The sequence below is a fragment of the Phoenix dactylifera genome, chromosome 11 (genome assembly GCF_051530095.1).
Source record: "Phoenix dactylifera cultivar Ajwa chromosome 11, Ajwa_hap1_PhDact_Kaust_v1.1, whole genome shotgun sequence".
NCBI lineage: Eukaryota > Viridiplantae > Streptophyta > Magnoliopsida > Arecales > Arecaceae > Phoenix > Phoenix dactylifera.
In genome coordinates this window covers 26,108,710-26,136,513 of record NC_143200.1, presented here as the reverse complement: position 1 = coordinate 26,136,513, position 27,804 = coordinate 26,108,710, and the positions used below count along the sequence as shown (strand labels likewise).

Sequence of the window (27,804 nt, the reverse complement as noted above, 5' to 3'; positions counted from 1 at the left end):
CCTTCTTATCCATTTAAATCTGCCACTTAATCAAATTAATGGGTGATTTAATTTGGGTCTGGTGCATGAGTCCAATCCTAGTCAAAATAGGACTTGTATGGACCTATTTCAATTTCCTCCCAATCCTAATCTAATTAGGACTTAATTGAACCATGACTCTATTGAACTCTTCAATCCTAATCCAATTAGGAGTCATGAGATTAATTAGATTAAAATTTAAAATTAATTAGGACTTAAGAAAATCCTAATCTAATCAGGACTTGTTCAATTTTCAGCCCTAAGACAATTTGGACTTTAGAAATCCTATTCCAAATAGGATTCTAATTTAATTTGAAATCCTAATCCAATTAGGACTCCATGATTCCCACTCCAAGTAGGACTCATGATCAAGTCCAATTAATTAAATCCAATTAATTAAATTAAATTGCAATCCGATTGCAATTATTCCTTTTTCTAGCCACAACTCTTAGCGGGTTTTCATTTATCAATCTAATTGATTATTTGTGATTCCTAATCACATTCAACCATCGGATCGGTCATTACCTCTAATGTGTGTGACCCCATAGGTTCCATTCTGACTGGTAGTGAGATATATTGTGATCTCTATCACAATATCATTGAAAACTTCTTTCAATGGGTTGAAACAATTTCAACTCAACTCATCAGGGTTTATCGACCATCAAGATGATCCCTGTGAGTCTCACCATCCACCAGTGACACATAGCAGTATGTAGTGGTCACCCAGCAGAATAGAATAATGAACCTCTAGGTGCAGTTATCGTATGATACAGTCCTTCTATCGTGGATCCCTACAGACCGGAGGTCATGGATAACTCGTCAAACCCCCGTCGTCTGTCATATGTCTAGATTTATTTGACTTGAGTTTGATAGTGAAAAACTCTTTCTCCACTTTATATTTCTGCCCTGGCAAAGGTCTTAGAACTCAGTCTAACAAATCACATAGGATCACTCCTCTTCTATCAAGGTCGATAGATTCCATGTAAGTGCATACCCTACTCCTACAGTGAACTTACTGCAGCCAATCTACACTACAAGGACCCATATGGCTAGAGACTATGTATACGTGTAGTCAAACTACAATAACCTCACTGTGAGTAGCCGAAGCACTGCAGGTCAAAGGACCAGTCATACTACTGCAACATCAAGCAAGTCACTGACGAGTGGATAGACATCCAAGTGACTTCTTGTCTTGGTCAAGCTCAGTACCCTTGTTCTCTAACAAGCACCTGCACTATCACTTCAGTGTCCCTACACTGTGGACTCGAGTCTCGTCCATCCAGAAGAAAGTGATCTGTGCACTGATCGGATCGATCACCGTCCTCGTGATGATCCATTGATCATGAGCATTTAGAAATTAATCACCAATGATACATGGCTCAAATTCTCAACTCTTGAGAATATGTATCATCATCTTATTAATTTCTTGGACGATTCATAGACACATAAACAATATGAATGAAAAGATGCTCATTTATTATTCAATAATAATAAAGTCAAGTACAAATTTATGTCCCAGAATAAATAATGTGTCTGCCAGATTGGCTTCTAGGGCATACATCTAACAATCATGTGGGCACCTCTGGCAGTCAAAACTTGCTTTCATGTGCATTGTCCCTCCTGGATTTCAATGATGGAAAGGAGGGTCGAAGTGGTAAAGAAAAGAGCCTGTTTTTTCTTTTCTTTTCTTTTCTTTTCTTTTCTTTCCAAGATTCTTGGCATTTTACATCACCTTATGTCCTCGGTGTCCATACCGGATTGCCACCCTTCTCTACTTCCTCAGGCTCGCCAAAATTTCAACTATATTGGATAAAACCATAGGTGACGCCAAAACAAAAATGAAGTCTGCATTTGATAAACAATTGCAGAAATGAAAGTTACAGATATAATCAAATTTTTGTAGGCATTACAGGGAAGACAGCAGACAACTTGAACGGCAAAAAGTATGAACATTGAGCCAATATAAGTATAGATAATGTACAACATCTTTCACAATGGAGCATATATTTCAGAATAAAGCTCTGACTAGGCAAATATCTGATTCCTATATCCGCACTTCGTTATGTCTCTGAAGATCCATATAGTGTTTCGCCCTGCATGCAAGGGGAAAAACACCAACAATTGAACGATAGATGCTCTCTGAAGTAGTGTCACAAACATGTAGGATGTTATGATAGAATTTCATGATAATATTTTAGATGAACGTGTACACAATGTATACTGGTCAACATGGCAAGGATTCCCCAATGCTTGATTACGCTAAATCTACCAAGTGCCTTATTTTTTTTTCTTTTAATTCTTTGCTAAAAGTTAAAACTACAATCCAAACACATGTATATATGAGAGAAATGATTCATGTGCCTGGACTTAGCAGCTACCTGCAATACAGAAAATGGTAGTAGCTTCCATCAGGCCTGTAGGCAAAACCCCATCTCACATGGTTAGGCACTGTGGAACAGAATACAGTCCCAATCACCATTTGAGTTTCTGATAGCATTGCTCATCCTGATACAAGCACACAGTCTAGGGACAAAAATCCTCTATTTATAGAGATTTGTTTTCCTCTAGTAGATAATATGTTTTTTACCTGAAAAGAACATTGCATTTCCAAGTATATTCTACATCACTAACATCCATACAACTCAACTTGATATCAGATCGCAGCAAAATTGTGAAGCTAACTTGGGGGCCCCATTTGAAGTAGCTTTTCAGCTTGTTCAGGGAAGAATGTAATGAAAAGAAAGGCACCTGCATATGAATGTCAAGAAATAAGATAATTCTAATATATCTCCATAACACAGCATGAGGAATATAGTGCATTTCTTTCAATATGATAAAGACGCAGAGCAGAAAAAACTCAAATCTTTATATGGTATATAAAAGAAAATATCAACAATCCATTTACATGCAAAGTATGCACAAAATAGTATCATCACAATAAGCTGAAACAACTTACATATTAGCACGGTACCAAGAACAGCAGATATCTTTCCTTGAACAGTCACAAGGCCAGCCTTCCCAGCATCTTGCAGTTCAGTGGAACCCACTGAATCAAACGTCCCTGTATATATGGATAATTTGCAGAGACCCACCAAATTACATTAAATCTCTAATTCTACATACGGACAGGAAGGTGGAAAAATGATTTATAACAGGGATAGACTAGAACCTGGTTTTACCGACTGAAGACCTGATGTAATACATGATAAATTCTGGAAGCCTTCTTCCTCTAGCTTTCGAGCAGCTCCAGTAGACCTTCAGCATCAGACAAGCAACCACGTTAACAGATTCAAGAAAATGTTTGGTTTAAACAAACCTAAGCCTTATATGCATCAGATTCATTGCTTAATCAAAAGCTGGTACAACTAAAACAATTTTCAGTTTTATGGTACAGTTTCAAAAAGAATATATGTCATAGAAAAGATTGCCATCCTGATGCCTATATGACCGTTCTATAAATGTACCAAATTAATAATATGCGACTTTGTTCACAACATTCTACTGGCTATGAACCAAAAAATAAAATAAAATCATTTATAGTACAACACAGCCAACCTGGCACTGCAAGGATACACTGATGATAGATATCAATTCCCAGAATTCCCCCGATTGTGCAACATGTATACTTAGATTCATCAGGATAATTCTTTGAGCATATGATCTATTGACCATCCTTCAATCAGAATAAATACTCTATTTAAGAATGTCATGTGTGTGTGTGTTGCTCGAGTCATCCCTAATCAAGAAACAACTTTTTCACAAATTTTGATCCATAGAAACGCATGCAATCTTACATAAGGAAACAGCAGAAAATAGAACTTGCTACATAGTTGCACTTATTAATATATAAAGCGAAAAATTACAAAATAATGACTGCTAAAATCAATATGTAGCTTCTATATCTCCAGACTCTACAAAATCAATATAAGAAAATCCTCCTACAACCCCATTAAACCAAAACCCACAGGATGAGAAATACAATAAACAAAGTAACCGTAATATAAATATAAACTGAGAGTATGCAGCACTTTGAGTGAAAATATACAGATAGGACCCTATTATTAAATCAATATGCCAACAAGCATTGAGAAAAGCAACATATTGGTCAGGCATCGATATCCATCATAAGAATTACAAAAATATAGGCAGTATAAATCAAACATTTCCAACAACTGAATCTTAGCTTTCTGATATAAGAAGCCCTGAAAATATCAATGACACAAAGCTGATGACCAAATGATCGGTTCTGAAAGTGACATTGCAAAGGAAGCTTGACAGCCAGTAAATGGCATATGAAGGGGTAGTACATTGATGCAGGCCAAAGAATTCGAGGAAAATAAGAGAATCTGTACATTTAGAATTTTTCAAAAATCAAATAGAATGAAATGATTCGGCTAACCTCAGTCCTCCCTGGCACACAAGCAACAATTTACTGTCAGCAGAGAACTTCTCTTTTACTGATTTAACAAAGTCAGGGTTTAGTTTGGTAAATGGCAGTCCGAAGAGCAGACCCGAGAAATTGTTGTGGACCGTCCGCTTCAGAATTGTCCCTAAGCGCAAACATGAATCACAACATAACCATCCAATGGAAAGAACAATTTGGAAGTATAATTTCTTTTTATCAGAGCTCCCAGGTTAGGCAGAGAAGATTGCATACCCAAGTCATTGTCCTTGTTCTCCACAAAAAGAGGAACATGGTAACATGACTTTATGTGCGCCCTGTCATATTGTGTTCTGTCTCGAACATCCAAAATAGTGTATCCTTCCTCAACAACTAGCCTCTTCGCTTCCTCACCATTCACAAATCCCACTTCAGCTCTAACCACTGCATTTCTCCTTTGATGCAAAGCTGCCCAAGATACTCTGGTACAGAATATATGCATTTCAATTATGAAACATAAAAACCCGCTTATTGGAGCTTCAAAGAACCCACCCAAAATTCAAGCGCGCGCACACACACTCTCCTCTTATCTCTGTGGATAACTCACTAGATATCCAAAGTATCTGAAATGGACCCAAAGAATAAATCTCTCTAACCAATAAGAAAAGCAAGGCTTAATTTTTCCAATAAAGCATCACCAACCCCATTTTTTTCCGAAGAAGTTGCTAAGAAAGCCCTAATTAAAACATCCATTAGGCAATTAGAGTTTTCAGACACCTGCTATTGAAATGGCACATTATGAATCCTAAGTAAGTTGTGGAATTAAATATTCGGAATGTCCAATATTCAAGTTTCAGGGCCAAGATTTTCGGAAAAAGAAAGAAACCCTAGAATCCAGTATTCACCAACAAAGAACCAAGTAATTTGAATGCTTACCAAATCTATTCTTGACGATATATCAAAGTGAAAAGGAAGTTTGAATCTTACCCGAAAGTTCAAGAAATGAGAAAAAGGAAACGAGGGGAGAAAGAAAAGAACATAAAATAAAATCCAACGACGAAGTTGCTACCTCGAGGGAGAAGGGACCGCGCAGAGTCCAAGCACCGCCATCCGGATTTCCCCAATCTGTGGCGAGTTCGGGGATGGTTTTTTTTTCCCGGGACGCCGGGGGCCTCCCGCGGGTGGTCCACAGCAATCCTGTCAACCAAACGTTCGCCGCCACGTGCACTTAGGCGAACGGATGGGCAACGGTGCGAGGACCCATAAAACCATCTAAGATTGCCATCCGAATAAAACAATAAGGCTAAGTGAGATGGTAGCTTAGTTAAACTGTACCTTACTTCTAATCAAATGATTTCGAGTTTGAAACGCATGGGCATCAATTAAATTATGGAGACCGGACGCCTTTTGCTTGGACACGAAGTTTGGAAGAGCTTATTGGTCTGCTGGTAGTCTCGGTGGCGCCAGGTGTGACGTACTCACACAGAGAGTTCGTACCGGAGTCCAGAAGGATAACCGAGCCAAGCCCATGAGTGAGGAGGGTATGAGTAAAACCGGCCGGGATGCCCAACAAACGGTCATTTCTGCCCGCATCGAACATTTTTCTGGCAGAGTGGGGGCTGCTACGCGGGGGTGAGTTTGTCCCTTACTCCCCCTTCCCCTTTCGTTTAGCGCAAAAAATAAATAAATAAATAAAAAGAAACCCTGTTATTCCCCCGGCAACCGCCGCCTCCTCACCTACCACCATCGCTGCCACCGCTGCCGGCGACAGCTAAAGAAACCCGATTAAATCCTAAGTTTCCGAAACCCGCCAACTCTCCTCCTCGAATCCAATCAAACCGCCGCCCCATCTCCATCTCAATCACCTAACAATCTTCCAAGAAAAGATTATCATACGGGGAGGGCATCGCCGAGGACCTCCCCTGCCTCCGCGCCCTCCCGCCGCTCGCACCCCGGCCATGCCCGCCCTTCCGAAGCTCTCCGATTCCTGGGTCAAGAAGGCCCTCAACCTCGGCCCCCCAGCGCTTCATGTTTCCCCATGATCGAGTCCTCCGTCACCGCTGAGCTCCCCATTTCCTTCTGCCGTTCCCCGCCGCGCGGCGTCCACAGGTCCGCCCACACGGTGGTGCGTGACTCTGCTTACGACATCGACGGCGGCGGGGCTGGCGGAGATCGAGACATTGCAGATGGAGCCGTTGGATCTTAGCGTGAGCATGTTAAAATAACATTGCACTTTTATGAACTAGGCTTTACATAGATTACCATTAGATTCATGATAGGACTCGCTATATAGCAGGCTGGTCATACCCTGAGGATCTACTGCACAAAAGCAAATCTGATATAAACCATTGCTAATGCTCTTGGAATTTTGATGCAAAACCAATGCATAGCAGATTACCAATACCTGCCTTTTTCCACGTTTTCATGCTTCCGTACCCTACAACTTGTTGGTCTGCTTCAGTGGCCTCTCCCGGAAGCCATCATAAAATACAAGGAATGGCAAACTCATGCATGAGATAACCTCCTACAAAGCGATTCATTGAAGATTTTTTTTCTCCATACTACTAGTTGATGAGATTAGGGTATAAGAGCCAGGTTTGTATGTTACGAGCTAATATGTATTTAGTCCTACTGTATAGATTTTAGATACTCATAAGGATCAAGAAACTCAAATAATACTTTTTGGCTAGCCATTTTGAGCGAGGTCCTATTTTGTTACAAATAATATTGAAGCAGATCCAGCCTACGACTTATATGAGCTGGAGGACACTGCAGCACGAGTATATTTAAGCTGACCACAAGCTGATCATGATGTTTGTGATTGGATTTGAATAGATTTGGATCCTTGGTCTCGCGAGGACACCAGAGCTTAAACAAGGAAAATATGTGAGGATCCGTGTGAGCATTTCTTTAGTCCCACACGATCAAGATTTTGGGTAAATTTTGAGTACTTGTATAAGATCAAGAAATCCAAATAATATCTTTCGGCTAGCTATTTTGGATAAAAACTGGAAACAATTTTTTTTATTTGTTTTTTTTTTTTGGAGACATACATGGTGCCCTAGCTAAAAGGACCAGATGATTATGCCACAAAAGAAAGTGGGATAAGATTGTACTGTGTGGGAACATACTAAAGAATTTCTCTTGGTATTTGCATATCACTGCTAGCTATGGAGTGCACGTGACATTTATCCCTGGAATACTTAGTTTCATTCTTATTTAATTACTCAACATTGCATGAATTAGCTGATAGCATCTTCGACACCTCTTAATGATCTAAAGCTTTATTTGTAGAATTGTTGGGACATACAGCTTCCAGGTCCTGAATCTTTTTCCATAGAAAAGGGCAAACGGATCAGCAAAATGAATTTTCTCTTTCCAAGGAAACCCATGTCAATAGATTTTACCGTATAATTTTCTTATGTGGTCTTTTTGGCCTCAAAGGTACTTTGTCTGATAATTCAGAGATGCAGAAGCTTAGAATTCCTAGAATTAATGAGTCCTAAAACTGTCGTTTAAGCCGCAGTTGATGGAATTTACTATCAGCATGATTGCTTAGCGATTATATCAACAAGTAGAGCCTTTGTTTTCTCAAGAAGACAGCTCGTGCTTTAAATACATTGGCGGAAAACCTTCATTTTACACAGAATCATTAACAAAAGTTGAAAGAATTCCCTATCATTCACTGTCTCAGAAACTCTTAATTTTGCCAGGTTGTTAGCTCCTTAATAAGCCTTTCCAAATGCAAGGGGTCCTGAAGTCGCAATGCTAAGCCATCCATCATCCCAGAGTGTCATCTTCATGCCAAAGTATAAGAATGCTCAAATTATTGGTAAATTAGCCAGCAAAACATAGGGATTCAAGTTTCGAGTGAATTTTTACATATAGATAGAGCTACTAATACTAGAGACTTGCATTCAGTTGCTCCTATTACCTTCTGTAATTAGCTGGCGGATGCCCTGCAAACAAATTTTTACAGATGCCAATCTTGCCTATGGAACAGCATATAGTCATCACACATGTTAACAAGGAATTGAATTCTGCCTATAAAATTAAAGAACAACTTGCTGCTACTCATATTGAAAGATCTCCTGCAATGTAGTTATGCCTCTTAGGGTCCCAACAAAGTTGATAAGCCATTATAAAGTGTTTCAGGTTCATTAACTCCCACATAGAATCACCAGACGGGCCAAAACTTAAAGCTCATGACGACAAGAATTCAGAATACTGGAAGGAACATAATCGATGGTCCGAAAAGCACCATGAGCAAATGGTCTAGAGGGACCAATGGATCACATCATCAGTATGGCCATAGGCCCTACTAGGATCGAGGTCCATGCATTGCCTGCTTCCCTGCAGGGCCAGCTCGAGCTCACCCGAGAACTGACCGTCATCGGGTTGGGACACTGGACCCAAACCTAGATCATGCTGGACTCCCAGTGAGCTGCTGCCGCCTTCATGACCTTTAAATCCCCATGAACTGGCTACGTAATGGTTCGAGATAACTGGCTGAGCCATTGGTGCTCCACCGAAGCTGCTGCTTGCTGGGATCGTCGGAGCCCGATCATTCCTGGTAGCGGTGCTACCCCATGGCTGGGTTGACAGAAGAGAGAGAGCACAGCTGGAGTCTGATGCTCCTGAGAGACATTCGCTTGGTGGAATTTCTGGAGGAGAGAACAGGGCCCCACCAGTGGAGACTTGCATGTATCGGCGGGCACCATGTGGCGCCACCTCACTGGGTGGGGGACCTCCTAAACTGCCCTGCCATTGATGACCGGGCATCCGATCACCAGCCCGAACCGTCGGCCATACCTCTTGTGTAGTTCCAGGCAGCCTTGGGTGAGTGAAATCCATAAGAAAGCCTCTGAATCTGCTGTTATCCTCTGTTTACAGTTTGATAGTTCATTTTAAACCAAAGGGTATCATGAATAACAAATGAGCTTCCATAGTACGAGCAAATTAGTTCTAAGGTGCCTAACCATGAAAAGATGATGACAGCCGTCCGATGTGTGATGATAACGACCCAGGAGGCGGCTTCCTTCGGCGCTCATTGTGGCCAGCCAGACGTCTCCGGCAGCTGCGTTTCCCTTGGTCAAATTCAGGTAATTGGTGGAACCTGCGACAATATATCAAGAAAATCTTCGTCATTAAACTTCATCGTGAAAGAATCAAATGCAATAAATTGTAAGCAAAGTAGAATGCTAATACCTGCAAATACACTTATCATAGTATAAATTTCACATCATGGTCCTTACAAACAAATGGTTTCCCTCTGATGTTTATTTTTTGAAGTCACTTCCCTTTAAAAGTAAGTCATATATCTTAAAGACAGCCTACCACAATCTGTAATCTTACTATATTATATCGCACATAGGCCAATGCTTATGGATGCCACAATAGCTTGGAGAAAAATGGTACCATTCTTTTATCTTAAAGATAACTTTGGGTTCGAACAAAAGTTCTATAGACGTCATTGTGCACAATTGGACATCTGAGTGAGTGAAGAGACCAGAATAGAAGCCAGTAACCTGCTTGACTAGAAATAAAGTTCAAGGGAAAAGACAGAGCACCAAAATTGCAGAGAACAATGAAATGATAGTAGGTGACACAAAAGTGCTTGTTAGTATCATTTAGAAACAACAGTCTGAGAAAGAGAAAACATCGGCACCTTAACTTGTTCGTGGCTGAACAAATAACAAGTTAATTGCAGAGCCAGAAAAGAATATTTCATGCTTCTCACTTCAGAACAACAAAGCAAGTGGGACAAGTAGCTGTTCAAATTTTTTTAAGGAGACACCAAGCAAAGCTAAATTCAGATCAAAACTTGTCAAGAGAGAGGATAATACAACTCTACTTAGTACACCATTATGTTTACATGTTGAGGTTGCATGACATAGCATGGTGATGTAGGAGTGGTCCCGAAATGAAACAGTACGACATAAGCTGCCAGAATTAACTCCTAGGCATCCAGATGAAAAGAAAAAAAAAAGATTGAAAATATTAGAAAACAAATAATGTAGTATAAGCTTGTTGGAAATGTCAAGATCATTCAAATTGGCAGTCAAGAAAACTGAATAAATTAACTACTTCCAGCCATATAAAACAAAAGGACTGTGAAGATAACCTTTCAATATAAAATTGTGATTTTTTTTCTTTTTTTTACAGTCCAAGAGTCATAATACTCCAAACACCACTGAGATTGGGTTGGGAGGGGGAGGGGACCAAAACAAAGTGTAAGCAAATGCATTAACCCCCGTCACATTTCTACCCAGATGTACTCAACTAGAAATAATGAAACGATGCAACCAAATATACCAAACAAAATCCAGAGATTACGCTCTGTTTCAAGCGTCGTGGTTAAGCAAGCCATCCATTCAAGTAAAACCACAGCATCGACAAATAGCAGTCCTCATCAAATCAGAAACAGCGAAACAAACCAAACAAATTGGACAGACAATCCCAATCAACACCACCTTCACAAGCTCTTAAGGCTCAATCCAACCACTACCCATAGATTAGATTTCAAAGACAAACAGATACAGATAATATCCAAATTAAAGAAAAAAGTAAAAGGAAACTCCAGTGGCAATAATGTTCAAATATACCAAACAAAAACCAAAGATCGCATGTTTCAAAGTAAGAATCGAGCCTAAACTGCCCTTTAGCTCTGAGTATGAAACTATCGCTCCAAATCAAATAGCACAACCAAAATAATCCAAGTCGAAGCCCAAACAAACAAATTGGATGAATGAAAATCCAATCAGACAAGATATTGAGCAGAAAAAAAAAAACTAATTATTAGATATTCTTGAAGAAGAAAGGTAGACACTCATGCCTCCCAAGAACCCAAAAGGTGAAGGATCCAACTTACAGATGGAAACTAAGAACTGAATGCTAAAACGTATAAAGGGAAGCACAGCTAATTAACCTGCTGCACTGCTGACAGAACCTCTGCTCCAAGCCCGCCACGATGACCCTGGGAGACTTGGAGTGCATCCCACACACCTTATGCCTACAGTAGTAAGCCTTGGCACCAGTGAGATCCACCTTGCACCCCTCCACCTGGCACCTGGGTGGCTGCTGCCCCCCTTGCACCAGCCCCTTCCCTTTCTTCGGCGGCGTCGGCGACGCCGGCGAGGCTGACGCAGTGGTTGATGAGGCCTTGGCGGAGCTCCCACCAGCAACCCCATCCTCAAAGTAGATCTTCTTCCCAAACTTCAGCCCATGGGGGGAGTCATTAGAGCCACAGGCCCCAGACACAGCAAGAGAACTCGAGCAGCCCCTCTCCATCTCCACCACCTTCTACTGCTGCCCATCCAAAGCCATGGATGGATGAGGGCACAAGTGATGTGGGCTTTCTTAAAGAGGTGGTGGGGAAAAAAGAAGTGAGGGGTGGGTGTGGCTGGTTACAGCTCTCTGAGCCTTTTTGCCCCGGTATATAAAGCCAGCACCTGCCATTTGGGCCATGCCAGCTTGGGTTAAACTGTACCCCTGATGGACTATCATAATATATATATATATATATCATTGATACTGAGAGTGATGCAGGATAAATAAGTAACCATGTATAAAAAGTAAGAGAAGACAACAACTGTACTTGATCTCTATTTGCTCTAGATGGAGACTTCCAGTTTGCCTCTTTGGCTTCCTCTTCCATCTCCTGAGTACACTGGGAATACAAATATCTTATCTAAAATGGCTGAGCGAGGCTGCTTGTTCATTTCTTGAAGACCTGAACCAAAAGCCTTTCCCAGTTTTGCCTACGAAAAAGGTCCACTTTAGTACTAATTACTAGAAGTTTTTTTTTTTTATTTTTGATCTGTAGTGGAGGCTCTTTGCTTTTTATAGCGAAGAATAGTAGAGCTTTTTGAGGCTTCGGGGGGCGTAGATGTTCTGGAAAAGGTAGCTTTAGATAGATCTCTACGCATTACTTTGGGACCCTGACATTATATTTTTACAGTACTGCTTCACGTACCTTTCTACCATACCGGCAACGGGCGCCAACCCGAATTTTTTGTACCCCATACACGAGTTGGTGTTGAGCGTTATATAGTCTATTGGACCTCTACAAAGTTGTATAAAACCGGGTCAGGGAATGTTAGAAGTACGCTAAGGGCTATAAAAAGTATTTTCCGTATTTATGCGTTGTTATATATTTTTTATATATTTTGGACTTCTCGTGGCGCATTCTTATTGGGGAAGAATCTTTTGGAATGAGCTTTGGATTGCCTCAAGGACTCTCTCTTGGGGTCTGGGCTCTTTGGCCTCTCTTTCCTTGTCAGAGAGACAGGGCTCCTTGGGTTTGGTCACTGACCTGGGAATCTATCAAACCGATGTAAAGATTTGGAGATAGGGAAGTTACAGAGGTACCCATAGGATTTCGGGGAATTACCTGACACGCATTTAGCTTGCGAGGATAGATCAGGATTTCAGGTTGATCGCTGTGAGATGGCGTCCACCCTTCGAGGCCTCAGTTTTTGGGGCAAAACTCAGGACAGCATGCAAAAAACTACGCAAGATAAATGTTTGAGACGAGGTGCATCATCTTCGAGGAAGACTTAGAGCAAGTGATTGGGCACATTCTAGAGGAAGAGCAAGGGTTGAGCATATGCTACTGCGCGACATCCGACGACTGTCGAGAGAGTGTTGTGCATTCCAAATCGTGCACGTGTTTTGTGAGGTGAATAGGACTACTGATTAGGTTGCCGCTCCTGTTGTCCACCAGCATACTTTTATTCCTCTATCATTATGTAGTCCTTTTTCTATTGATTCAGATGATTGTGCTCATGCGAAATTAGTGTCAGCAGCCGATATACCAAAAAAATTAAAATATAATAAAAAAACTATATATATATATATACACACCCTGCACTCAAGGTCAGTCCAATCCTTAGGCGACTTAGGCGGTCGCTTAAGGCCCCGTCCCAAAAAAGGCCCACCACAGAAAAGGCCTTAAAAATAAAATGAAAAGAAAAAAGGTCTTCTTGTGAATTTGCCTTGGGACGGTTCACTGTAGGAAAGACCTCAAAGATAAAATAGTCTTAGCTCCGAAGTATATTGAGCCGCTCCTGCTTGCACTGCATGATTATATACACAGCCAATTACAATCGTTCGTTCTTGAAGACTTTATTCGCCAAATATTGATTATTTTACTTGCACAGCTATACGATGCATCGTAGCTAGTGGTTTTTAAGTAATACTCCAATTGCTTGTACCCATGCAGGCAATAAAAAACTGCAGTTTGTCCGAAAGAAGGGTATTATTTTATTAAAAAGAAAGCCTTATTTTAATGAGTTACTTTTGCTGGATTAGGCAAAGAGAAGTTGGAGAGGACTTCACTTAATGTGCCACTAATCAGGAATTAGTAGGAGGTACCATCAGGCTCTGTTTTATTGTTAGTGATACATGGAATCGTCATTGAACAAAGCGTGACAGTGCCTAGAGTAATATATATTAGTGAGAGCCACCATGGTGGGCTACTCATAGCTGTCCGATTTGGTCAGGTGGAAGCTTCCCCATTTTGCTAAAAATCATAAACAAGAAGTTTATTAAACGTGTGGATGTTTATAGAGAAAGAAATCATACAACTGCCCTATCGTAGCAACGAAACCTATCACATTTTTGTTGGCTAATCCTAAAAGAGAAGAGGTGGAAGGGCCTTTCAAGCCAAGCATGTGTTCTATGAAACTAATGAGGCTGTAGATTGGATGGCTGCTTATATAGCCAGTCACCACGATAGTATCTTGTGGGCTGATGATAGAGAGATGCCTCTAGCACTCCGAAATATTTTATTTTTTAATTTTATTGGGCATATCCGTACTCGTCAGGTATGATTTATCCGTCTTAGCAAAAAAAAGAAAAAAAGAGAGAGAGAGAAGGATTACACAGAGATGGACACGATGGTAAGTTGGAGAAATTAAGTCAAACTTGTGCCATCAAAAAATAAACTTAAAAAATAAAAAAAAAGGAGTTTTTGAGAGAGCATGCAATTGAAAATTAGAACGATTCCCTGCAGTAGCCTTCAAATTAAAAAGAGTTTCTGTCTTGGTATCTTATATTAAATAAACTCCAGCACATTTAGAAAGCCTACTTTGGTAATAATATGGATTCTGAGCATGTTTGTGTGTGCATGAGGGAGAGATGCTACCTAAATTTGTCTCCTCCCTTTCCAGCACGAATGTTATTTGTTTAAAGTCGGAGCATATTTGATTGAGAAAAGTTGGACTCTAAAATAGAAATAAAGACGAATGATTTTCATTTCAGCTATTTAATTGAAGCGATTTCTGGCAGAAATTGAAGTGATTTTCAGCCAATTCTTTAAAGTTCATATGTGGATCCTTATGTCATCCCTATGCTCCCACACGCACGAACGGAAAAAAATAAATAAAAAAATCATCGGCCAAAAAACTGCCTTACAACTACACCAACTTATTTCTGCATTGATTTTTGGATTAATTGGCCACTAAAGCGTCAGAGCTAAGTCATCAGGCTCTTGGCAGTTTATTGTCAGATTAATTAGGCGATTGATGCCTTTGTAGTTGTCCTTTTGTGGATGATAAGTTGAGAAATATTTTAGGAACATATCCTTTTATCTAATATTATTGCATCCACAACCACCCCTCTATGCCGAGATTTAACTTCTCACAGTGCAGAGGGATTTTCTTCCATATAGGGGGTCTTTTGCATAAGTATTGAACAATAGGACACCATACAGGTCCTGTCTATAAGGATATCTGTGCTTTGCCTACTTATATAATAATTCAGAATCTTATCCAAAATATCTAGTCGAGAGGTATTATTTAAGTTTCTTAATCCTGTACGAATATCTAAAATCTACCCAGCAAATAATCAATATAAAACTAAACATATGCATGCACCAAGCTGAAGTGGCAATGAGAAAAAAAAATGAGAAGTGTGGTTCTCGGAGTTACCACGGTGCAAGCATTTTCCACGATTCAACTCAATTTAGAAAGCAGCCGATCTGCTCTTCCCCTCTCCCGCCCTTCGTGCACTTGCGGCATGGCAAAAAAGGGACCAGAAAAGCCCGCACATATCCTTATGCATTCTCTCTATTTAAGTCCTGACATCCTTGCTAGGTTAAGAGTTCAAATCCATCCAAATCTAATCACAAGCACCACAATCGATCCGTGGTTAATCCCAATGAATATGTATTACAATGTTTCCTAGTCCACATAGATTATGGGCCAGGTCCAGATCCGTTCTGATACCATTTGTAATTACCTAAAATAGCTGATTAAAAAATATTATTTAGATTTTTTGATACTGTATAAATATCTAAAATTTATTTAATAAATAATTAGTATAAGACTAAATATATATATGTAGCGGTTCTCACAACTTATGCAACCATAAACGCAATCAAGTAGCTCAATTAATTCGAAGTACAACCAAAAAGATCATCTGAAAACGTTTAGGCTCACTCAAAAAGGCCCTCCTCAATTATATATATGTTGTTTGCCTTGTGCTCATAGAGTAAGCGTTGTGTAAGTCCACGTCATGGGGCCCTTGCTTGTAAGATCGTTTTTCAAAAAAAGTACCATTGCTGTAAAAATAGTAATAGTAATAATAAATAGCACTGCACATGTGCAAGTGCATTCCTCTTTATGAAAGGGAAGGTAACAGGTCATCCTGATTCTATTAACAAACTTAGAGAAAGAAGGATAAGGAGAGGAAAAAAAAAAACTAAAGTTGACAAAAAAAAAAAAAAAAGGAGAGAAAACAGTGACTATCTCTAAAATGGGGGGATTATATATAAAAATTAAATATCCCTATACTATTATTATTTGACTATCCCTGCCTTTTTTTTTTTTTTTTTGGTACAACGGCGGCTCACACCCTACGAGTGTGGATACGGCCTGCTAAATCTGAAACAAATAAAGCTAAAAGAGATTCCGGCACTGTGTCGGACTTCCTCAAAATAAAACTTCCAGAATGGTGAGCCGCATAGGACGCGACCCAATCAGCTGCACAATTCGCTTTCCTATAGACGTGTGTAGCCTGATAGGTTTCACACGCTTGTAGAAGTCTGCGAATGTCCAGAAGCAGCGGTCTACCCTCACCTGCACGACCTCGGCCCCTGATCCAATCAATCACAGTGGCCGAGTCGCCCTCAAGAATGATCTGGTTTGCACCCAGTGTCTGTCTCGCATAAGAGATACCCTCCCAGGCGGCTCGGAGCTCTAAAGGTTTGTCTTTCACGCACTCAAAGCAACGCCTTGGCTTGTTATTTTTTACGAAATTTTGGCAAGCATCCTCTTGACAAAGATAGCCTAATCTTATACATTTGCTAAGATAAGTGACAAAATAGATGCCATTTTGCACCCTAGAAAAAGATTACCATGCCATAAAATGTTGGAGAAATAGCACGGTCTTTATAATATTGTAAATAACAGATAATGCATGCGTGCACCTTCAATATTAGTGTATCAAAGTTAAACCGGGACTTGCTCTAGTAATTATATCTCTCTACTTGGCAATCAGAAATTTTGAATTCAAATTTTGATGCTGAATCTTTACTAATTTGGACTTGAATAGTTATAGTGTTGGTCGATCTGTATTTTAGAATACAGACAACTTGAAATATACCACTAATATATTTCATTAAAAGTACGAAAAGTTAGGAATTCCAATCACAAAAATATTAAATGCCTATTTACCGTCTTATAGACTTTCTCTATCCTGAGCACTTCAAGCTCTATTGGAGAGGATAAATACTAAGAAGATATAGTACATGCATAAGCCTCTTGCTTGTCGCTATGCATAAGCCTCTGGAGAAAGTTACTAAACTGATAAATAAAATTGCAAGTATCTGTTCTCGTGAGTTGCATGCATTAGGACTGCAAGTTGGAAGCTGCTATGTTTATGTAACTCTAGTAGCTTAGCTACATATTGTACCCCCAAAAAAAAGAAGTTAAAATATCCTGTTGGGCCTATATTGATCGAGAAAACACACGTAAAAAGCTAAAAAAAAATCAAATTGCAGATGAGATGGAGAAAAATAAGAACAATAGCAATAATGGCACAACATCATGTGCCTAGAACTCTTGCAAAGACTTTTCTTTTGTGGGGGTACACGTGGAGTCAGCCAAATTCAAGGGGATGTCAGCTTTTATGCGAACCCCACCACATGAAGCTTTGTTGGTGCACTGGACCAGACTGCTTCCACCCCACATGCCTAGAAAGCGAAAAGCATGAAACACCTAACAAAGGCTTCTAGGGCTACCAAACTCCATGCCGGAGCGAACCGGCTCTGAGGTCACGTGACCACCTAAGAGTACTGTAAGGAGGGATAGACGGGTGGCACAATTGGTCCCAACTATTGTCCCCAGGGACATTGACATTTACCTAGTCCTCGCTGGAAACTTAATACGGATGATTCATATAGATTTGATATGGATACATCCAATAAAATTAGAAAATGAAAGGTTTTGGAGCGTTCTAAACAGCTCCTCGTTTCCAACCCATAAGATGCCTCTGAAGTGTTCCATTTGTCTTTCTGAATACATGTTAGACCTGAATAGTCCGAAAACAAATGATGGGAAAACTCGTTCCGTTCATCAATGGTTTTAATTAGCTGGGGACCTTTGAGTGCAGCTTTCATGGAGCCCTAACGAAGGTGGGGATCGAAGTCTTCATTGGATTCTCCAATAAAAGGGTTGGCGATCCTAGCAGTAATGTCCCTAAAAAAGGATGGTCCCATGGCTGTGTAAACTTTACCAAACCTTCTCTCTCTCCATAATTTAAGGACTGGGTGACGCGACGATGGCATCAGGTGTCAGTGTAGAAGCGAAACGTACTGCAGCATGCAACGACATGCATTGCAGCATCTCTCTCTCTCTCTCTCTCTCTCTCTATCTATCTATCTATCTCTCTCTCACACACACTCATTATTGCGGAGTAATGTTAAGTACGTAGAACGTAATGAATACGACCCGGTTGAGGACGGCAAGTACCCGATCTTGGGCATGAACAGTTAAGGAGCATGCTTGCGGTCGTATCCACTTGGATCGATGCATGGTGCTCAGGAAAATGTCACGAACTCAGGGCAATGCTAAACTAACCACCAAGCTTTTGGATGGAACAGAGGCAGGTGGAACTCTTTACTAATGTTACTTGGAGTACTATCTCTCTACCCATTGGTTTTAAGTATTGTTTCTTAATTTTAGCATTTTACTACCTGCATGAAAGTGTTCGGCTCATATAGATACCTGATAATTTTTGTTTTTGTTTTTGTTTTTTTTTTTTGTGGTGGTTGATGCACCACCGATTACATCTGGTAAGGATATATAAGTATATCGATCCCTTCTTTTTTCTTTATGGTGTAATTAGTTTTTATCTCTATACTTAAACTCGGGAGAATCTTATGTGCATGAGGCTTCGAGTTGTGCTTGCACTCCCCTATTTCTATTTGTTCTATAACCACTTCATATTTTTTGATACACTGCGCAAGCCAAAACCTATGAACATGGCGCCATGGAGTGCATGACAAATTGCTCACCAGTTAATACTAAGCGATCAATGGGTCGAGTACTGATGTGATGCGACTCAAAACCCAACCTGAGCCAAGTATAAGTTAGGTTGAATCAGCCTGACACAAGTGTAAGTCAGATTGATTCGATCCAACTCAAGACAAATCAGATAAACATGACCCAACCCGACTTAGGGCCTTTTCCTGATCTCATGGAGAGTAAGAGGGAGGGATGGAGACCATCGTAGTAGTCCCATCTTCGCCCTCCTCTTCTGTCTTCTCCTTGGATATCCCTCTCTGCCGCAACCTCCTCGTCTTTTTATGTTGTTATCTCCTCCCCCTTCACCTTTCCTCGCACGGCCACCGCGTTTGACATCCCCTTTCTGCCATTAAAATTTTAGGCCTAATAAATTTCTCCCCTCCATCCGTTGCTATATTGTATCAAGCAACAATCCACGGCTTTTTTTCATTTCTCCCCTCTAACCTTTCATTATCATGTCGGGAAGTTGTTGGAGTTTCAAAAACTTTCTAACTTGACAATCTAATTTGATGAGCAATAGATACACAGCTAGATCTCCAAGCGAGCGAGTCCTTCCTTTAAATAATGACCTTGTGACTAGTTGTCTGGCTACTTGCTAAGACATCTCATAAAGTTAGCGCGGGTGGAAGTCCTCTTTCCTACCAATTGTTTATCAGCATTATTTGTTATTTTAATATATATTTTTTATATGTTTGTAAATATTCAACTTGATATAGACAAAAAAAATTAAATCTAATATTTTAAAATCAAGCATGCCTGATGTGTGTATATATAATATCGTGGTGGGAGCATCACCAAGACACCTAACAATCATGACGTATAGTTGCTTTTCTTTTCTCCTTTCTGAACGACTCTCTCTATACTATTAACTTACTCCCAAGCATCCTCTCTATACCGAGGCTTAGAGTCATGTTTATGTATTGTGTCCACTTCATTTCTTTCTCCCGGTCCCTTATTTTTACTCACATTATAGGCAGGGCCGGCCCAACTCTTAGACGACTGAGGTAGTCGCCTAAAGCCCCAGCCCAAAAAAGATCCACCGCAGGGAAGGCTTCAAAGACAAAATAAAAAGAAAAAAGGCTCAAGTTAGTGAGTTCATCTTAGGTCAGCTAGTGTAGAAAAAGTGTAGAAGAAAAAAAAAAGGCTCATCTTACTGAGTTCGCCTTAGGCCTCTAAATGCATTGAGCTGCTCCTGATTACACATGCTGAAGTCTTACTAAATAGTATTGTTATGGAGTGCTTGCCTCACAACCTATCCAACCAACAAGAGGGGGATTGATGCCATTTACACAGGTCTATTTGGTTTACAAGAAGCTAGCAACTTTTCTAGGACCACATATTCTATTTTAGCCCTACCACACCATGCATTGCGCCATCCAATGGCCCCTCCAAATCACTTCCCTTCAGTGAAATAACATTTTGAGATCACGTAGTAAAATTATATTTTCAGAGACTGCCTATTTGATAAGTATACACATTCATATCAAACTACACTGGAGTAGCAATATTCTCCAAGTTATTAATAAATTCTTAAACCTTTTCTTTTTAACTTGGTTAACAATTGTTCAATTCACTCTTGGTTTGTGCAGTGCCATCACAAGAGATCCTTCGCCCTTCCCATCTTGGACACCAATTTAAGAGTGCAAATTAAATACCAAAGGCAACCCGAAATGGTTTCTGATGAAAAGGGAGGCTAGAATAAAGCCACAAAGCTTTTATTGTATGAAATGTGCAATTATATGCAGAGTAATATTTACAGAGAACAAAAACAGATGTTCTCTAAGAGAGATCACAAAATTTCTGCCAGCATATGATAGAACAGCAAGATCAAGACCACAGATCTTCAGAAACATCTGAAGCAGAGACCTGGAATTTAGTCTTCCAAGGTAGCCCAAAAATGTGAGAAACAGCATGAGGACTTCAGCCTTCTGAGCTTCTAATTTGGAGTGGAGATGAAGTAACAAATCAGAAGCTGGGAATCATACATAAACTCCAACTATTTGTGCACAATGATTTTTAGGCTAGCTCCTGCATCTACCATGCATTTAAAAAAAAAAAAAAGCAGCCCCGAAATGCACCCATCTCTGAATTGTCTCTATATGATGTGACTGAACAAAAGGAGCTGGATTCTCCCAGGCGGGGCTTCGTATTACTTGGTCGGGGCGCCCAGACATTCATGAAAGAGACCAAAGATAGAAACTCTTACGAGGATGCAACCTACCTGCCAGTTCGTGTCATTCAAATGGTTAGCTGATTAATTGTCACGCACCATATACATGCGAACATGGTCCGCCAACTTTTAATTTTTAAGAAATTAGGGAGTATTTGCACTTGAGAATCACCGGAATATTTGCCGTGGGCCGATGGAGCCTCCGGATTCTAGCCTCAAAGCATGTCGTGGCGGTCTGTCAACCGAATTTGTCGCTCGGATTAGTTTGGAGAGATCTGCTAAAAAAACTTTATCTTTTGATGAGAAAGCTTGATTGGATGGGTTTGTTATGGCATCTCCATTCTAACTTCCAAGCCGATTGATTAGTCAGCATCAGAAGAATCGACAAGTTGCCCTAGCCGGCATTTCGAGAAAACTATTTTTTTTAAGTAATACTAAGTTTATAAAAAGAATCAAGTCCGAGAATCCGCAAGGAAGATAGGGCTCAAGCTGACTACTTGGTCACCAATATAAGCAAACACAGAAGTGGCTCATGGTGAAAGCTTCGAGTTTGACCGGAACGACCCAACTGCAGGATTTTACCTCTCTATGTCAGAATTGATTCCAACTCCTACTTGGAAGGCTCCAAAAGCTGCAAGATGCCAAGAGAGTTGAAAAGCCACAGCTTCAGATGGTAGATTCAGCCCCACCACTGATGGTCCCAGGGAGGGCCTGTATCTAGATGTCATGAAGTTTATATGACAAAAGTTGGCACCATGCCCCTTTCTTGGGCCACCAGTATTAAAACCATGCACACTCATCTAGCAATAGCAGTAGAATTTGTGGATCAACACCGGAATTACCGTCAAATGTTTATGATCAGGACCACCTTCTATGATGATAGCCTGGGATCGAGGAGAGTGCCTTGGATTTCTTGCCGGGTTTATTGCCATTGAATGTGGGATGCATGAAAAGGTTAAGGCAGCTGCCTCTTAAAACAATGAAGGATGTTATTGATGGATGGTAAGTAATGTTAGATAGCGGTTGCAGCATTATGGATTGCAGTGATTGTGGTCATAATGGCTAAGGTGATGTTGGTGGCAATTACGCTTGGTGGTTGCTGGGACAATAATAGTGGTGGTGCTAATAAAGTTGATTTGATCATGGAAGCTTTGGTGCCTACGATAATAATCATAAGCAGTACGAAGGTTTTTAATGGTAGATACCTCATACATTAGCTATTTTGGTGGATCAAATGAGCTGAATTAATTTATCTCCATCAATCCTGTTCATCTAAGGTCATACAATAAATACAAAATTAACTGCTCTTGTAGGCGTTGGTTTTAATATTTACTTATTAAAAAAAGCAGCAATTGGGGTAAAAGGAACTAGAAAGGATCTGGGATAGTTAAAGTAGTTTTCTCTATATCATATAGCAAGATTTATATTGGTTGACATTAAGAGAGATAATAAGGGTCAAGATCTATGTATCATTTGTTGGTTACTGTCTGATACTTATGTAAGATGTGATCCTGGAGGACAATATCTCGGTCAAGATCAAAATCAGGCTCTGTTTGGGGGAGCTTTTCGTACTTTTTGGCCCTCCAAAATTACTTTTAGATAAAAAATGGTGTTTGGTAAAATTTTCGCAAAGCTGTTTCAGCTTTTGCAGGAAGCTGAAAACAGCTTTTGGAGAGAAGCTCCAATTTGGAGCTTTTCGAAAAAGCTGTTTTTGGACCAAAATACCTCCATTTAAATCACACATTTTTTCCCAAAATCCTCATCCCGCCTCTTCCTCTCTCACCCATCCTCTCCCTCTCTATCTTCTTCTTCCTCTCAATGCTGCCGCCTCTGTTCCTTCTTCCTCTTCTTTTTTTTTCTTTTTTTTTTGTTTTGGAAGCTCGTGGCTGCCCACGATGGCAGCCACCATGCTGGCCACCACCCATGGCCGGCGATCCCTCTATACAGTGCCGGCCCGAGCCCTAGGCGATCGAGGCGGTCGCCTAGGGCCTCGGACCAAAGGAAGGCCTCCGCCTCCGGCCTCCGCCCAGCGAGCTCCTCCAGCGACCAGCGGGCAGCGACAGCGAGCCAGCGACCAGCGGGCAGCGAGCCAGCGACCAACGGTCCTCCGCAACCGGCATCCAGCCTTCCAGGCCAACGGCAACAAGCCCTAGCGTAGCCAACTAGCCCAAGCCCTAGCGTAGCCAACTAGGTAGCCCGTCTTCTCCATCCAACCATCCGCCTGGCACGCCACCGTCTTCTTGCTTCTTAAATCCCAAATAACCAAAGTGGACGGCGTCTTCTTCTTCATCCTTGAGTTCTTAAATCCCTAATCCTCAAGTCACTCAACAGTTCTTCCTCTTCCTTCCCGGCTTCCCGTTCCTCGAATCTCGATAAATCGGTTCTTGAGACTTGACGCCGGCGTCTCTTCTCCAGGTCTGAGGTCTCCTTCTCGTTCTCGGCCCTCCGCGGCTCCGCAGTCCAGCTCCGCCCCTGTTTCCGTTCCGCGGCTCCGCCCCTGTTTCAGGTGAGTTCTCCTTCTCCTTCTGGCTTCTCCAGCAGTCCAGCTCCGCCCCTGTTTCCGTTCCGCGGCTCCGCCCCTGTTTCAGCGGCTCCGCCCCTGTTTTCCGTTTTCCCCTTTGTTTCCGCGGCTCCGCCCCTGGGTGTCTGCCTGTCTGGCAGTCTGGGTCTGGCCGTCTGGGGAGTGGGGATTTCTTACAGTTTGTGGCTTTGTGCCACTGTAATCAATTTGATTATTCTTGTAAGATGGAAATGCATCGATAGCATTGTGTTTCCCCAAAGTATTGCATTCCATTCCCAAATTATGGCCTTTCTTGGCATTCTTGCTATCTTTAGATTCTTGAAGCATTACATTCTGAATTCATCGGTATGCTGTATAGTCAATAGAAATTCACTTTATGATATGTATGAAAGATTTTGAGTCTCAAACTCTTTGATATAGTCCCGTGCAACTTTTTTTATTCTTTTGAGAAGATGATGTCTGTTGTGATTGAAATCTGGCCTGAGGGTAACCACGCACTGGGGAACGGGGGATTTATTAATTATTTTTTGGGCAGAATGTGCCGGCTGCCGGAACTGTGCCGGCAGCCGGCAGCCCGGCACCCATTTCCACTTTACTATTTATATTTCAATGCTATCAAAATTTTTATTGTCGGATTCTTGAAAATAAATTTTATGTCTATTCTTAAAAATTGATAATAGTTTTTCATGTCTAGGGTCTCCATTAAAATTGAGTTCGGCACCGCTTGTTGGGATTTGAGTTCAGAGTTCGTCGTCGAGTCCGGCACCGCTTGTTGGGACTGGAGTTCGTCGTCGAGTCCGGCACCCCTTCTATTGGCATTTCGGGTTTTATCATTTTCAACTCTATTCTATTTTGATTTGTTTGTAGTGATTGTCTTAATTGTTTGGTTTGATAATATTATTTTTGGATTCAAATGTCTAATAGAAAATTTGAATGTGGGTATGAAAAACTCAAAAAGAAAAGAAAAATCGAAAAACTCATTCAATCTCAAAAAGGTGCTTTAGATAGATTTATTGTCACAAATAAACAAAACACTACATCAAGTTCAACTCAAAACGAAATAGAGTTAGAAGATGATATAAAAAGAACGAAACAAATTGAGATTGACAACCAAACAATATCTAGTGAAGAACACAATAAGAAATTAGATGAAGATAGGATAAATAAGGATAGTGTAGAATTTAATGAAACTAGTTCTATTTCTATAAATATATATGATCCTGGTCAATGGAAAAATATTGATACAAAGTTGAGAGATCTATTAGTAGAAAGAGGTCCAATTAGAGATTATGATCTTCATTTTCCTAGGGATGAAAATAATAGACACTTTTCTACTATACATTATATTCGTAAGTTACCTAATGGCGAAAAATATGATAGAAGATGGTTAGTGTATTCAAAGGATTTGGATAGGGTATATTGTTTTTGTTGTAAATTATTTGATTCAAAGTCTAGCACGAGTCAATTAGTCAATGAAGGAAGTAGGGATTGGAAAAATCTAAGTATCAAGCTTAAAAGTCATGAAACAACTAATGAGCATATCATTAGCATGAATAGGTGGATTGATATAGAAGTGAGATTGATAAAAAATAAGACAATTGATAAAAGTCTCCAAGAACAAATAAATCAAGAGAAGGATCATTGGAAAAAAGTTTTATTGAGAATTATTGCTGTTGTAAAAAATCTTGCAAAAAATAATTTAGCATTTCGAGGAAAGAATGAAAAGATCTATCAAAGCAATAACGGAAATTTTCTAAGTTTTATTGAAACGATTGCAGAATTTGATCCAGTAATGCAAGAACATGTTCGACGCATTCAACATGGTGAAATTCACAATCATTATTTAGGTCATAATATTCAAAATGAATTGATTCAAATATTAGCGTCTGAAATTAAAGCTATAATAATTAAAAAGATTAAAGAAGCAAAATACTTTTCTGTAATACTTGATTGCACTCCTGATGCAAGCCATCAGGAACAAATGACCCTAGTTTTAAGATGTGTAGATACTTCAACAAGTCCAGTAAAAGTAGAAGAATATTTTTTAGAATTTTTAGAAGTAGATGATACCTCTGGAAAGGGCCTTTTTAATGAACTTATAAATATAATAAAAAACATAAACTTGAGGTTAATGATATAAGAGGACAAGGGTATGACAATGGATCTAATATGAAAGGAAAACATCAAAGTGTACAAAAAAGATTATTAGATATAAATCCTAGAGCATTTTACACACCATGTGGATGTCATAACTTGAATTTAGTATTATGTGATACTGCTAACTCATGTCCTAAGGCTATATCTTTTTTTGGAGTAATACAACGAATTTATACCTTATTTTCTTCTTCTACAAAACGATGGAAAATTTTACAAGATAATGTATCTACATTAACTCTTAAACCTTTATCACAAACACGTTGGGAAAGTCGTATTGAAAGTGTCAAAGCAATTAAACATCAAGCTCCTAAAATAAGAGATGCCTTAATTCAATTAGCGGAAACTAGTGAAGATCCTAAAATAAAGAGTGAAGCCATATGTTTAGCTACATATGAGATTGAAAATTTTGAATTCTTATTAGGCATGAATATTTGGTACGATATATTGTTTGCTGTTAACTCAGTTAGTAAGAATTTACAATCTGAAGACATGCATATTGATGTTGCTATAGATCAATTAAAAGGTCTTCTTTCTTATTTAAAAAGTTATAGAGAAAATGGATTTATGAATGCTTTGAATTCATCTAAAGAAATTGCAAATGAAATGGAAATAGAACCTACATTTCGTGAAAAACGTGTGATCCGTAGAAAAAAACAATTTGATGAAAATACTGATGATGAGACAATAAGATCAGCTGAAGAATCTTTTAGAATTGATTACTTTTTATATGTAGTAGATCAAGCTATTTCTTCAATTCAAAGTAGGTTTGAACAATTCACCATATATGAAGATTTTTTTGGTTTTTTGTTTAATTTTAGAAAGTTAAAATCTTTGAATGAAGAGAATTTGAAAAGGTGTTGTCTTAATCTTGAAAACTATTTAAAGCATGGTGAATATTCTGATATTGATGGTCTTGATCTATTTTCAGAGTTAAACGTTTTAAAAGAAATTTTACAAATAGAAACTTGTACCCCTATTGATACTTTAAGTTTTATTAAAAAAACAGATTCTTTTCCAAATGCATGCATTGCTTACAGAATATTGTTAACAATACCTGTAACAGTTGCTTCTGCTGAAAGAAGTTTTTCAAAATTAAAGTTGATAAAATCTTATTTGCGGTCAACTATGTCACAAGAAAGATTAAATGGATTAGCTATATTATCGATTGAAAATAGTATTTTAATGAATCTTGAGTACAAAAGTTTGATTAGCAATTTTGCATCTCAAAAAGCTAGACGGATTATTTTTAAATAAATTTTTAAAATATTTTGCACTTATTAAAATTTATTATTATTATTATTATTATTTAAAAAAAAGGCCTCTCTTAGAAAGTTCGCCTTAGGCCCCCAAATGCATTGAGCCGCCCCTGCCTCTATATTTCAATAAAATAAAATAATAAATAAATAAAAAAATAATAATAAGTGAGTGACAAATAATCTGATCTAAATAAATAAATAAATAAAAATATTATTAATTATTTAACCAATTTTATCACCTAGCTAAAAAATTTGTTAGAGAGATAAATGGTCATTAGAAGGATGAAAAATTAATTTACACTAACAATTATAATATTTTATATATTTATTATTGTATTATACTATAAATATAATATTATATTACATTATATCATAATATATTGATATGTTATGTTAAATAATTTAATAGTTGCTGGAAATTAGACCCGGGGGCGACCACTGGCTGAGAAGGAGAGAGCTTCGGCAAGAGATGGCGGGTGGCGTCCTCCGAGGGACCTGCAAAAAGCCGGTGGTCGGGGTTTACGACGCCGGCCCTCTGATACTTAAGTTAGAGGGGGCTAATGTGTAAGAGGAGAGAGAGATTATCTTCTCTAGTTTTTAGAGTCCAGACCCGCTCTAAGAGGGAGGGGTTTTTCTTTTATAGAGGAGTACATGATTACCTATGATGTGACGGGGCGAATGAATTACCGTCATGATTGAGCACAATCGTATGAATTAATGCATGATCGTGTGAATTAATGCATTGCCATGGAAGATCAGGCTGGAGCCAGTGA

At 39.5% G+C, this 27,804-nt stretch overlaps 4 protein-coding genes across 10 annotated transcripts; 2 read left to right on the top strand and 2 right to left on the bottom strand.

Annotated features, from left to right (window-relative positions):
- Nucleotides 1-1,755: 1,755 nt before the first annotated feature.
- Nucleotides 1,756-5,628, bottom strand: LOC103702296 (Rhodanese/Cell cycle control phosphatase superfamily protein). 7 transcript variants are annotated; one of them, XR_015971453.2, is made up of 8 exons: nucleotides 5,469-5,628; nucleotides 4,676-4,881; nucleotides 4,418-4,568; nucleotides 3,188-3,273; nucleotides 2,975-3,079; nucleotides 2,606-2,766; nucleotides 2,397-2,466; nucleotides 1,756-1,863 (listed from the first exon to the last, which is right to left on the bottom strand). XR_015971453.2 is itself a non-coding variant. In XM_088707512.2 (7 exons), exons 1-6 carry the CDS (start codon nucleotides 5,507-5,509, stop codon nucleotides 2,696-2,698), a joined length of 660 nt encoding a protein of 219 aa, XP_088563638.1. In that variant the 5' UTR covers nucleotides 5,510-5,628; the 3' UTR covers nucleotides 1,948-2,111; nucleotides 2,666-2,695. The 7 variants fall into 7 exon arrangements, 2 of the variants coding, with proteins under 2 accessions (XP_088563638.1, XP_088563637.1); XR_015971452.2 differs by lacking the exon at nucleotides 1,756-1,863 and adding an exon at nucleotides 1,948-2,111; XR_015971451.2 differs by lacking the exon at nucleotides 1,756-1,863 and adding an exon at nucleotides 1,948-2,111 and having other exon boundaries at nucleotides 2,397-2,766.
- A 2,818-nt stretch (nucleotides 5,629-8,446) lies between these two features.
- LOC103702295 (squamosa promoter-binding-like protein 17) lies at nucleotides 8,447-11,812 on the bottom strand. The gene is made up of 3 exons (XM_088707510.2): nucleotides 11,328-11,812; nucleotides 9,379-9,515; nucleotides 8,447-9,282 (listed from the first exon to the last, which is right to left on the bottom strand). The coding sequence occupies exons 1-3, from the start codon at nucleotides 11,687-11,689 to the stop codon at nucleotides 8,675-8,677; spliced, it is 1,107 nt and encodes a 368-aa protein (XP_088563636.1). The 5' UTR covers nucleotides 11,690-11,812; the 3' UTR covers nucleotides 8,447-8,674.
- A 12,585-nt stretch (nucleotides 11,813-24,397) lies between these two features.
- LOC149751662 (uncharacterized) lies at nucleotides 24,398-25,758 on the top strand. The gene has a single exon (XM_089926405.1). The coding sequence runs from the start codon at nucleotides 24,532-24,534 to the stop codon at nucleotides 25,756-25,758; it is 1,227 nt and encodes a 408-aa protein (XP_089782531.1). The 5' UTR covers nucleotides 24,398-24,531.
- Nucleotides 25,759-26,060: 302 nt separating this feature from the next.
- LOC149751661 (uncharacterized) lies at nucleotides 26,061-27,130 on the top strand. The gene has a single exon (XM_089926216.1). The coding sequence runs from the start codon at nucleotides 26,199-26,201 to the stop codon at nucleotides 27,027-27,029; it is 831 nt and encodes a 276-aa protein (XP_089782342.1). The 5' UTR covers nucleotides 26,061-26,198; the 3' UTR covers nucleotides 27,030-27,130.
- Nucleotides 27,131-27,804: the final 674 nt, after the last annotated feature.